The sequence below is a fragment of the Belonocnema kinseyi genome, chromosome 6 (assembly GCF_010883055.1).
Source record: "Belonocnema kinseyi isolate 2016_QV_RU_SX_M_011 chromosome 6, B_treatae_v1, whole genome shotgun sequence".
NCBI classification, from domain to species: domain Eukaryota; kingdom Metazoa; phylum Arthropoda; class Insecta; order Hymenoptera; family Cynipidae; genus Belonocnema; species Belonocnema kinseyi.
In genome coordinates, this window is record NC_046662.1 from 67614134 (window position 1) to 67628356 (window position 14223).

Here is a 14223-nt window from a genome sequence, read left to right on the forward strand (position 1 = left end):
TATCAAAGTATTTTATGAATATTATAAAGGATTTTAAAGAATCTTATGAGATTAAAAAAGGATTTAAAAATGTTCAAGGAATTTCGAAAACTTCGAAGGATCTGGTAATATTTTTAAAGATTTAATGGAATATCAAAGCATTTTCTGACTATTATAAAGGATTTTAGTGGAGTTTCAATGATTTTAAAACATTTAAATGAATTTAAAAATATTTTAAGATATTTCAGTGTTTTCAAAGGATCTCGAAATGTTTCAAAAGATTGAATAGAATTTCAAAGGATTTTAATGAGTTCTAACATATTTTAACGGATTTAAAAGGTTTCAAAGGATCTCATAATATTTAAAAATATTTAATGTAATTTCCAGGGAATTTTTAATATTAAATGGATTTTAAGGGATTTTAAAAGATTTTAATTGATTTTAAAGAGTCTCGTAATATTTGAGAATATTTAATGGAATTTCAAAGGGTTTTCTGAATATTAAAAAGGGTTTTAAGGGATTTTAATGGTTTTGAAAAGACTGGCATGGATTTTTAAACATTTTGAAGAATTTCAAAGATTTTAGAGCTCTCATAATATTCATAAATATTCATAATTTTCAAGTATTTCAACCCATTTTTAGAGATTTTACGAGGTTATCGTGGATTTTAAGAGATTATGAAGTATTTTGAAGAGTACAAGCGATTTCAAGGATGCCATAAGATTTCACGGAATCTGAAAGAATTTAAATTATTTAAAAAAGAATTTAAATAATTTAAAATTAAAACTTTTTATTTATTTTTACTTGTAATTTATTTATAATTTAATTTTTATGCTTAATTAAGAAAAATTCTAAGAATGTAAAAAGTTTAATTTAAATTATAAAAATTTTAAAATTAAAAAAAAACATTTTTGAAGGTATTGCCATATAGCTGAATCATTTTAAAGTGCTTTCAAGAGCTTATTTGTAATATCCATAGAATTCCAAGAAGTTTAGGGAATTGTTATATGATCTAAAAATTGGTATGGGACTTATAAAGGTTTCAAACGATTTTACGGGATTTTAAAGGATTGCAAAGATGACCAGGTATTTAACGAGGTTTCATTAAAGGTATACATTGAATTTTAAAAATGTCTAACTCCTCGACTCTATATTTGTTGGATTTATGTAATATGAAGTATTTCATGATAAAAAAAATTAAAACAATTAATGATTTAATATGCACAATAGATTGATTTATTTTGTAAAGCAACGTAAAGTATTTCAGAATATGAATACCTAAATCTTCTATTTGAGTTTTGTATTTTTTCATTAATTTTTTATTGTTTTATTAAAACGTTATAAATATAAAATCGTCCTTTTTTATATTACCATCATTGTACATTATTTTAATAAAATATTTCAACACATTTTTAAGGAAGATAATAATTTTATTTTACTTTTTTAATATTTTTTTCTACATTAGGAAAATAAAAACGATAAAAAAAAGATAAAACTCAAATAGGGGACATATGTCTCATATCCGATTTTGAATTTGTTTGTTTGGGACATTTTTTTTATTAAACCGGTATATCTTCGGCTAGTGTGCGTGTTCAGATTTGAAAGAATTTTTTTTAATCTGTCTGTTCCATAATGGTATAAAAAGTAATTTCGATAGGCAGAATAGGTTTCAATTAGTCTATAAAAAAAAATATTCAAAAAGAAGAAACTTACATAAGGAATGCTTTGGGCCCTCCATGTAAGTCTTCTTATATCCCCCCCCCCTCCAATTAATGAACACTCCCTTATCACTGGAGTCTGTGATTGAGCATAAGTTTGGTGCGTTTAAATAAATCATTGTTTTCTTCTCGGCATCAATTTTCTGTATGTATTATTGTTAAAAATATACATTAGCTTAGGGAAAATTAAAAATTTTTTTGAATTGTTCGGGTAAAAACTATGATTCGCAGAAAAACGGTGAAATCCCGGACATTTTTAGATTTGCTGATCCCTAGACAGCCTGATTGTGTTGTTTTACATTTGAATATTTATTCGCTCTTTCAGGTGCCAAAAGACAAGGACGAGATGGTGGAAAGAGAATTCAATAGATTGCTCGAAGCAACTTCTTATCTTTCTCACCACTTAGATTTTAATTATGTAAACAACGCGGCAGGAGCTCCAGCGCAACCAGCTCCAACTCGTCCAGTTTCCTTAGGACAAGCCCTGGAATGGGTGATACGCTTGCAGGAACAAGGCGTGAAACAAAGACAAGTTACTCATCTCCGTCAGTACTTGGCTCTGCAGGGTAGATTAATATCAAATCAACACAGGGTAAATATTTATTTATTGAATTATTTTTACACTTTTCCGATGTTTTCATTGGTCCTCCACAAGCTCTGAAAGTTTTCTTGCCTATTCAGGGTGGCTACTGACAGGGAAAGCCGGGAATTATACTGGAATTTTGAGCACCAGGGAAAAACCTGGAAATAGTCAATCATTTTGTTTAAAAACGGGAATTTTTCAGATTTAATTAGACTTTTCCAATAAATATCGTCTGGCTCTTCGAAAAAAATGTGTTTGGAATTGTATTATTACTAACCATTTCCGTTAAAATATCGTTTAAATTAAAATCTCGATTTTGTTTTTAATTATCAAGGTATAATTGATCTTTTGTCATTAGAGAATAAATAAAGATATTCCTAGGAATTTTTTAAATAGGTTTTATCAATTATTTTATAAATTGAAATGAACAGATTTTAATATTTTGAATAATCGTAATTTTAGGACTAATTATATTGTTTTATTCAATTTTAATTTCATTAAATTTAAATGTATTTAATAAATCAAGAATTTATTCAATAGTGATATTTTTAATTGTTTTAGGAGGATTTTTAATTTAATTTTTATATTTTAATAGATTTTCATTTTATAATAACGTAATTTTTAATAAAAATTCCATATTTATGTTTCTTATACAAAATTTTATTTATACATTTAATAATTATATTTATTATTTACAAAAATAATTTATTTAATATAATTTTATAGTTAAGTTAAACTTGGAATTCCTTGATTTAAAATTAGTACATCTTGACCATTTCTAATCTAAGAAAGCTTTTTAATTTATACAGTTTTAAATCCCTTTGAAGTAAAAATTCATCGGTTTTGTTTTAGATTTTTATTTATTGAAGTTTAAAGGCTTTTATAATTAAAAGTGGACATTTTGTAAGTTTAATTTTTATGTTTTTTTTGGCTGTACATGTTTCAGTGCTTAAAATTTATGTGTAACGTTAAATTTAAAATTCTGCAAATGGTAACTTATTTCTTCAATCTTGTGTGTTATTCAATGTGGGGTTTTCTTATTTAAAAACGTTTCCAATTGGTAATTCTTCATTTTTGAAGAGCTTATAGATTCACATTCTTTATTCTGGGAGGCTTGAAATTTATAATATTTTCATTTTTATAACCTTTCAATTTAAATAAAATTTAAATTAAATTACCGGTAATCCTGTAATCGAAATATGATAACAATCACAAGTTAAATAAAAATTTCCGTTTTCAGATGATCGCAATTAAAGAACGCCTGGTTGAATTGGACAAGCAATATAAAGAAATGTCGGACAGTAAACAAGCGAGAGACATCACGCAAGAGTTTGTTCTCAGATCAAAACTGCGAGATCTACATAATGTTTGCAAAGTATATATATATATTTTTAAATTATCTATTGATTTCTCTTTACTTGAATCACTATTTTTACATTTTTACATTTATTATTATATTCTAGGAGTGGGACCAGCTTGCAGAGCAACAAAAAGAAATCGAGGCGAAGCTGCAGGAATTAGAAGCTTCACCGCCAAGGTAATTATCGGTTAAAATCGGTTTAATCGGTTGAAAGACTATTTAATATAATCAAAATTCTTCTTTTTTTTGTTGCTTTTATATACGTTTTAATTATTAGTTACCAGAACTAATAATTCTCAAATTTGCTTCAGTGATGTTTATCTATCATCAAAGGACCGCCAAATATTAGATTGGCATTTCGCAAACTTGGAATTCGCCAACGCCACTTCACTTTCTAATTTGAGCCTCAAACACTGGGACCAGGACGACGACTTCGAGTTCACTGGCAGTCATCTAACCGGTGAGTGAATTTTTTCTCGGGTCCCTCTCGAATTTGCTCTGATTTAAAAAAATAGGTTCTCTGGTTCGAAAACGCGCTCTGCTGGATAATACATTTGCGAAAATTCTAGTTCCAGTTCCTAAACTTACGAATTTACAACGAAACAACTGAATCTTCAACGAAAACAGATTAATTTTAAACAAAAAATGTGCATTTTCAACCTCAACAAAATTCATACATTGTTAACGAAAGAGATGCATTTTTAACAAAGTAGATTAGTTTTCTGCGATAATAGACGAGTTTTCAACAAAATACGTACATTTTTAACCAAATAGTTTGATTTTCAACCACGAATATTAATGTTTCACCATAAAAGACGAATTTGCAAAAAATGACTTAAATTTTTAACCAAATAGTTTTAACAATGGATGTATTATTATTCTAGATTTTATTTGATTAATGTTTAGTTTATATATTTTTTTATTTCTCAACATTTATAACGAAATAGTTGAATTTACAAACGAAAAATGATAGATTCTAAAAAAAATGGAGTCAAATTTTCATTGAGAAGAATGTTTAAATAAAAAAATTAATTTTTTATGAACCCGTTTAATTTTTAATCAAATAGATGACACGAATTTCCTACAAATTTGTTGAAGTTTAAACCCGAGAATATGAATTCTCAACAAAATACATTCATTTTTGACCAAATATTTTAATTATCAACACAGAAAAATTAGTTTCTACCAGAAATGACGAATTTTCAATGAAATACATCAATTCTGAAACAAACTGTTGAATTTTCCAACACAAAGATTAATTTTCTATTAATAAAGATGAATTTTTAACAAAATACTTACTTTTGCACCAAATAGATGAATTCTTCACCAAGAAGAATTTTTTTGTAACTGAAAAGACGAATTTTCAACAAAGGACAAAAATTTCAACCAAATAGTTGAATATTTTCCACCATGGAATTTAATTTTTTATCAATAAAGACGAAGTTTCAACAAATTAGATAAAATTTTATCCCAATAGTTGAATTCTCAACCAAGAAGAAATATTTTCTACGAGAAAAAATTAATTTATAACAAAGTACATAAATTTGAATCAAATAGTTGAATATTTTCCAACATGGAATTTAATTTTTCATTAATAAAGCCGAAGTTTCAACAAATTGCATAAATTTTTATTCCAATAGTTGAATTTTGGATCAAGAATAATTATTTTCTATAAAAGAATAATATTATATAAATATTATTTGGTTTATTTTTAGTTTTTTTTTTAGTTAAAAGTTCTTTTAAGTAAATAGGTAAATTTTTAGACTATAAAAGATCAGTATTTAACGAAAGACAGAGTGGTTAAAAAATTATTGAGGAGAATTAATTTTCAATAAAAGTGAATTTTCTACAATACTATTAAATGTTATAACAAATAGTTTAATTTTATAACAAATTGCTGAATTTTCAAGCCGAGAAAACAAATTTTTTTTAAGCAGTTGAATTTTTGACGTGAAAATTTACATGTTTAACAAAAAAAGTTAATTTATAACCAGTAGGTTCAATTTTAAACAAAATAAGTAAATTTATAGTTTAAAGAATTAAATCTGAACCAAAGAAAAAAAAACGAACTTTCGGCAAAAATGATGAATTTCAAACCAAAAAATTTAACTTTCAAACAAGAATTTAAATTTTCAATCTAAAATAAAAATTTTTAAGGTAAAATTTAATAGTTTAAGTGTTGGTATTTCAATAACAGAAATATTTAAATAGAAAATAAAAAAAATATATTTTTAACTAAATTAATACATTTCAACCAAATAGTTAAATGTTTTATCAAAGTGTTGAATTTTTGAGCTGAAAGTAACAAATTGTCTATAAAACTGTAGAATTTTCAACCAAAAATTAAATTTTTAACCGAAAACGATGAATTTTCAACTAGGCAGTCTCATTTGTAATCGAAAAAGGTGAATTTTCTTTAGGGAGAGACGGATTTTCAAACCAAAAAGATTATAATGTTCGACGAGTAGTTGAATTTTCAAGCAAAAAAAAAAAAAAAAATTATTGAAGGAAAAAAAAGTCAATAAAATTGTTGAATATTCTAGCCAAAAAGACGAATTTCCAATGAAAGAGTTAAATCTAGAACCAAGAAGTATGGCTTTTCAAAAAAATTGTTAAATTTTAAATGAAATAATAAAATTATTATCCAAAAAAATATGAATTCTTGGCCAAAGTCTGCAATAAATAAATTGGAAATTTTACCATTTATTAACTAAGGAATAACATTTTTAATAAAACTTGAAGTTAATTTTTGATACTTTAAAAATATTAGGCGAGAAAACTGGAAAGTTTAAAAAAAAGTTAATTTTACATTTTACACTTTTTTGTTTTCGGACTATATACTTTGAAATTCGAACTATGTATAAGTTTTTAAATGCTTGGAAATTTGTATGACACAATGTTCACACTATTCGAAAAAAAAATTACATTATTTACACTTTTTTTTATCTCTGAAGTGAGCCCGAGGCCTCTAGCTAATTTTCATCTTAACTCTCCTAATTGAACTTTTTCCATATAATCTCTTCCCTCCTTAAACAAGAAATAATATTAACCTAATTCAGATTTTTAATATTAATTTGAATAAAATTTAGTGAAAATTCCGTTATTGAAAGGAGTAAAGGAAACAAATCAAATTAGAGTAATTAATTGGAATCAATCAGACAATTGGGGACTTGATGGTTTCTTGTTGCTCGACGCTTAGCTCGAAGAACCGGAACTTTGCGCGTCCAAATATGGCGTGCCCAGAATTTGCAACCATTCCCTTTCCCTCCTGGCGAATCTCGGTGCCTGCCTTGGGCGATCGCACGGATTGCTGGCCGTATATGCGAACTTGAACGGGCGTAAAATGTGTTCAACGTTAAGGACAAGGGGGCAATTAAATTTTCTGCCAGATTCGGAATTTATTAAATTTATTTACTTCGTGATTGCTTTATGGGGTTCTGAATTACGAAAGCTTAAAATTTAAAGTCTGGGAATGAGAAATTCTTGCAAATGCAGGGTGGCAACTTGACCGGGAAACCGGGAAATGACCGGGAATTTAATTAAAAAATCGGGAATTAAATAAAATCCCTCTTCCAAGTCTGAATTTGTCGCAATTTGAAAGTCCCCTGTTCTAAATTTGCGATCAAGAAATACTTCAAAGAAGAAATATTTCTGAATTAAAATCGAAATTTTAAAATATTTTCTCGATTTTTTTGGTAGAAAATTATTTCTTGTTAAAAAATTCATAGTTTGATCGTGAAAACTTGACTAAAAACTTATTCAACAGAAAATTACTATTTTTTTTTAAATTTATCTTTTTGATTTAAAACTTTATCTGTTATAGCTGAAATTTCATTTTTTATATGAAAATGCAACTTTTTGGTTAAAAATCGTCCTTCTTTGTTTGATAATTCAAGATTCAAAGATTTATGTTTTAAGTTGAAAAGTTATCTCGTTGTTTAAAAGTTGAATTATCTTGTTATAAATGATTTTTTTTAAATTTCAAATGCAACTACTTAGGTTAAACTTAAACTAAATTGTGAATTTTTTTTTATTGAAGGCTTATGTCTGGTTGAAAATTGAACTGGTTAGTGGAAAGTTCTTCTTTTTTTTTGTTTAGAATTCATTTTCAACAGAAAATGGAACTTTTCCATTTTTTAAGATTGATATTTTTTAGTTAAAAATTCGCGTTTATTTTGTAAAAAAATTATTTTTTAGTTTGAATATTCTTTTTTTTTTGCGTAAGAATGCATCAGTTTCGTGGAAAATTAATTTTTTGTTTGATTAGTCATATTTTTTTGTTTGAAAATTAAATTTTCGTAAAGAAAATTTGTCTTCTAGTTTGAAGATTTAATAATTTTGATAAACTTTTATTTATTTTTCGAGCGAAAAATCTTTATCTGTTGGAAATTCGTCTTTTTTATTTTTAAATTAATTTCTTTTGTTGTATAAATTTCATTTTTTGTTGTTGAATGAAATATAAACTATGACACTTTTTCGTTGACAATTTGTCTTTTTAGGTGGAATATTCAACTATTATTTTAAAAATTCAATTATTTTGTTGAAAATTCCAGTATTTTGTTAAAGAGTTATCTTTTAAAGTAGAAAAAAATTTTTGTTTGTTTGTAATAAATTAATACATTTGCAAATTTTAAATTTGTATATGAAACACTGTTTTATTTTTTTTTAGTTGAAAATTTATCTTTTCTAGTTCAAGATGGAACAATTTGGATGGAAATTTGTCTTTGTCAATTGAAAATTGAAATATTTCGCTGAAAATTCAATCACGTATTTTCTTTTAAAAAAATGTGTAGAAAATTATCTTTTCCTTTGAAAGTTAATCTTCTTGTTTAAAAACTTTTCTTATCGGTTAAAAATTCAAGTATTTCGGTTAAATATTAATAATTTTAGTTAAAAATTCATCTTTCAGATTGGAAATAAAATTATTTAGTTGAATGTTAAACTCTTTGTAAAGAATTAATTTTGTTTGGTTGAAGATTCAGCGTTTTAATTAAAAATGCACTTCTTTGGTTAAAAAATGAGATATTTAATTGAAAACTTGTTTTTCCTTTGGATGTTTTTAAGCCAGTTGAGTATTTCATAATTTTAGTTGAAAGTTCATCTTTTTGGCTGAACATTAATTTTTGACTAAAAATTTAATTATTCAATTTCTGGTTAAAAAATTATCTTTTTTGATTAAAAATTTTTCTTCTTGGTAGAAATTAATTTTCTTGAATGAAAATTAACTTGTCGGATTACAATTTCAATTATTCTAGCCCAATATTCATCAATTCAGTTAGTAATAAATCTTTTTGGTTTAAAATGCAACTATTTCAGTTGAATATTTACAGTTTCATTTGAAAATTCATCACTTTGTTTGAAAATGTAACTATTTTTTTGGAGGTTATTATTTTTATTTAAGTACATTTTTTAACTAAAAGTTGAACTTATTCCAATTGAAAATTTCATAGTTGTAGTTGAAAAGTCATATTTTTGCTGAACATTAATTTTTCAACTAAAAATTTAAATATTTAAGTTTTGTTTGAAAGTTTGTCTTTTTTAGTAAAAATTAATTTTTTTGTTTGAAAGTTCCCTATTTCAGTTGAACATTCAATGTTTTAATTGAAAACTTTTATGTTTGATTTAAAATTAATTTTTTTAACTAAAAATATTACTATTCTATTTTTGGTTTAAAATGATTAGTTTTTTAGTTGAAATTCAACTGTATGGTCGAAACTTCGTATTCTTTAATTAAAAATTTAACTATTTCTTTATAGATTCATGCATTACGTTGAAAAGTTGTATTTTTTCGTAAAAAATTAATCTTTTCATTTGTAAATTAATCTTATTTTTCAAAACTTCATCTTTTTGGTTGGAAATTTAAGTGTTCCAGTTAAGCATCCATCATTTTAGTTGAAAATAGATTTTTTTTGTTTTATTTTTATAAATTTTAAATTTAAATAAATTTTTTTTTAATTTTAAAATATTTTTTTGTTTTATTAATTAACCTATTCCAGTTGAAGATTCATAATTTTATTTGAAAATTGATCACTTTAGTTGAATTGAACTATTTTGCTGAAAATCCGTTGAGAATCTTATTTGAAATTAATTTTTTCAATTGAATATTTAACTATTCCATTCGTTGTAAAAACTGATATTTTTCAGTGGAAAATTTACGTATTTGTTTAAAAATTGATTTATTTTGCAGTGTTTTGTTCTTTTGTGTTAAAGGATGCTTAGAATAAACGTCATAAATTTATATAAATATTTGCGTTTTGGGACAAATATGAATATGTTACTTTTAGTTTATCAGGTAAATTGGAAAACTTAATCAGGAAATGAAATGAAACTTGTCTGGCAGCTGGATAATTCTTTTAATTTTCCAGAATTCACACTGTTTCCCCTATTCCCCTTTTCCCATTTTTTAAAGAAATCCTCTTTTCCCCCTGATTTGATGAAGCATTTCCTTTTTTTACATAATTAATAGAACCCAATACAAAAATTGAGCTATTTTTCTTTGAAAATTATTTCTTTTTAATTGAAAAGTCTACTATCACATTTTTAGCTAAGATTTTTTAAATATACATTTGATTATTTTATTGGAAATTTTATTATTTTGATGAAATATCAACAATTTCGCTTGAGTCATACTTTTTAGTTGAAAATTCAACTGTTTTGTCGAAAATTGAACGCTGTTTTTTTCTGTCTTTCGGGATTTAAAAATCTCTTTTGATTGAAAATTCAACTGTTTGTTTATAAAGCAGTCTATCTTCGTCTGAGATTACAATATTTCCTGGAAAATAAATCTTTTTTGCTTGACGTATTTTTGGATAGAAAATTCATCTTTGGGTAGAAAAGTCATATTTTTTGTTGAAGACTTAATTCTTTTAATTTAAAAGTATAGGATTTTTCATTAAAATGTATGTCTTTTGGTTGAAATTTCAATTTATTTTCTTGCAAATTCAACTATTTTGTTAAAAATACATCTTTCTTTGTCGAAAATTCAACTGTTTGGATGAACGTTTGCCTTTTTGGATTGAAAATTCATCTTTGATAGAAAAGTATTTTTTTAAATTCATTGTCTGATTCTTTAATTTAGAGCATTGAAACAGATAACGTGGATTTATATTTTTGAGTCTGAAAAAATGTATCAAATTCCCCGTCAATAAATTAACTAATTCATTAAAACTGAAACAGTATTTGAAATTTAATTAAAGCCTTTAATTACGAATTTATTATTTTAAAGTTATTTCTAAATTAAAAGTTGTTTATAAAGTTTCAATCTGCTGTTTACATTTGTCTAACATAAGACTTTCAAATTTCAACAGTTTAATTTTTTAAATTTAAATCTGGAAATTGTAAAACTATGAACTGATTCCGAATTGTCTTGTAAAATCAATTATTATTTACTTCTTAATACTTAAATTGCAGTTCAATTTAAAAATTAATTATTAATTTATATTCACATTTGAACGACTAAAAATGTTGTTTTATCCTGAAGTATCTATTTCAAACATTTCTCATTTTTAATTTTTTATGCCTTTTAAACTGCATAATTCTTTAAATGAAAATGTACACTTAAAAATTAAAATAGAACTTTTTTAAAGTCAAAGATTTTCGAATTACGCATTCTAAACTGAATGATATCATAATTGAAAAATATAACATTTTAGCTAATTATGTAAAACACGGCTGAAATCAAAGCAGGACAGATTTATTTTCAAAAAATTTTTTTAACTTCCGGTCAAAAAATAAATGCACCGTCATTTGCCGATTTCCAGGCCCGGGGACCACCCTGTATTTGCATTGATGACAACGATCATTTTATCGCTCTAGTTTCTTTTCATTCTACTCAGTGCTGTCTGCTGATCACAGCCACAGACATTCAAATGTTCGCGCGGCTCTCCCACCACTTCCCCCCATGCGATGGTTTTCCGCAACGAAGGGGACCCGTTCATTTTTCGGAACGGTAAAAATTAAGAAAGGTAAAATTTAAGAATGGGTTATAATACATAATGGTAAAACTTAGGAATAGCAAAAAGTAGGAAAGAGCAAGAAGTCGGAAATCCAAAACTCTGAAAGGTATTTCTTCAGAAACCAAAGAAGCGGAAAGGGTGAAAATTCAGAAGCGTTAAAATTAGGAGGGTGAAATATTGGGAATATGTAAATATACGGCGAGGAAAAATTCGGAAAGTAGAAAAATTCGGAATTGTTAATAAATATACCTATTAGCAGGTGTATAATTTTTTATGTATGGTAGCTAACAAATGTTTATCGCAGTGAATTTAAATATCGTATCATAATAAATTTATGTTGTACTGTGAACATTGTTTTTAAATTATATAATGATAAAAAATATTTATTTTCTCGTGAAAAATTTAAAATTACGGATATCATAAATTTATTATGATATGCTATTCAAATTTACTGTGATAAATATTTGTATGCTACCATAAGTAAAAAACTATAGACCTGCTAATAACAGCATTTACTTACTATTCCGAATTGTTCTACTTTCCGAATTTTTCCTCTCCGTATATTTACTTATTCCTAATTGTTCACCCTCCTAATTTTAATGTTTCCGAATTTTTACCCATTCCGCTTCTTTGGTTTCCGAATATTCCTAAGTTTTACCATTATGTATTATAGCCCATTCTGAAATTTTACCTTTCTTAAATTTTATCCGTTCCGAAAAATGAACGGGTCCCCAACGAAGGAGCCGAGGCTACGCTCCGTGCGCAACTTCAGATTACACTCATCAGCTCTGTTCATCTGTTTGGATGGGAAGTTCATTCTTTTGAATTGAAAATTCATCTGTGAGCGAAAAGTAATTTTTTTTTTTTGGTTGAGAGTTGAACGACTTCGTAAAAAATTCACTTTTCTTGGTTGAAGAGTCGTCTATTTAGTTGAAAATAGAACTATTTCATGGATTTTAACTTTTTTGTTGAAAACTTCGTATTTTCGTATTAAAGATTTGACTGCTTTGCAGCAGATTCGTCTTTTTGATTTCAAAATTCTTCTCTTGGTAAAAATATAATTTTTTCCGTTAAAAATGCAATGTTTTGGTTAAAAATTAGTCTGGTTTTATTGAAGAATTGAGTATTCAATTATTTTCGTGAAAAGTCTTCCCCCCCTTTTTTTTGAACATTTATCTTTGTAGGGAAAAGATTCAATTATTTGTTTGAAAATTCAGCGTTTTTAAAATTGCTCCTCTTTTGTTTAAAAGTTAAACTCTTTGATTGTAAGTTCAACTGTTGGGCTGAAAATTATTATTTTTATGCGTGAAAATTGATCTTTCTTGTTGGAAAATGAACTTTTTTCTTGAAAATTAATTTTATCCTGTTTAAATGTGAACGTTTTTAAAAATATATCCTACTTTTTAGCTTTTACACTCAACACTTTTGTTGAAAATTCATCTTCTTGAGTTGAATATTCATTGTTTTTGATAGTAAATTGAACATTTTCATTAATTTTATTGAAATTAATTTATTCCTCCATTATTCTTATATTTTCATGACAAACATAAAGATTAATTTTCTACGAAAGAAGTTGAATTCTTAACAAAATACATAATTTGTTATTAACATAAGAGTTACATTTTTACTTAACAAGATTAATTTTCTATCAGAAAAGTCAAATTTTCAACATAACTCATACATTTTTAGCTAAATTTGAGCATTTAGCATTTATTTAGCATAAAATTAGCATTTTCAACAAAAAAATACATTTTTTATCAAAACAGACAAACTTCCAACAAATTACATAAATTTAAAATGAATCGGTTAAATAATGGGTATGATGTTAGTTCAAATTTTATTTGATCGATTTTGTTTAAATAATTCGTTTTAACACTAATGTTTTAATAATACATTTTAATAGTTTTTAATAGTTTTAATAATAATTAAATTTTTTACAAAAAATTATGTAGCTAAATTTTGGTCGAGGAGAATTAATTTCTAATTAAAAAACCGAGTTTTCTACAAAACAGTTAAATTTGTACCAAATAGTTTAATTTTATATTAAATTGTTGAACTTTTATGTCAAAAGATCAATTTTCTATAAAACAGTTGAATTTTTAATCGGAGAATATCAACTTTTAACCAAATTTAATTTACAATCAATCAGTTGAATTTTCAACAAAGTATTAACATTTTAATGAAAAAAAAATTACTTCCAAACCAAAACAAATACGAATTTGCAACTAAAATTATGAATCTCCAAGAAAAAAAAGTACTTTTAAGAAAGTAGTTCTACTTTCAACCAGGGTGTATAATTTTCAAACTAGAAAGATTAATTTCCAACGAGAAAAATAATAGTTGATATTTCAACAATAAAATCGTTTCATTTGTCATAAAAAAACAATTGAATTTAACCAAAAAATACAAATTTTGAACAAAAAAGAAGAATTTTCAAACAAGAAGATTACTTTTTCTTTGACCAAAAAACGAATTTTCAACAACCAAAGAAGAAACCGAAAAAAATGATGAACCTTTAATTCGAGAAATTAATTTGTAACCAAATAGTTTCTAAGCATTATGAAAATGAACATTTTAAGCCAAATAACCCACGACATGAAAAAAGTCAAGAGAAGAAAAATGTTGCTT

The 14223-nt window shown here is 25.5% G+C and overlaps 1 protein-coding gene across 1 annotated transcript in view; it reads left to right on the forward strand.

Annotated features, from left to right (window-relative positions):
* LOC117174476 (lysine-specific histone demethylase 1A) overlaps window positions 1-14223 on the forward strand; it is a 367341-nt gene that overhangs the window by 29708 nt on the left and 323410 nt on the right. Inside the window, exons 7-10 of the mRNA XM_033363628.1 lie at window positions 2023-2289; window positions 3521-3655; window positions 3744-3817; window positions 3952-4100. Coding sequence (XP_033219519.1) covers window positions 2023-2289; window positions 3521-3655; window positions 3744-3817; window positions 3952-4100 — 625 coding nt within the window. The remainder of the gene's footprint in view (window positions 1-2022; window positions 2290-3520; window positions 3656-3743; window positions 3818-3951; window positions 4101-14223) is intronic.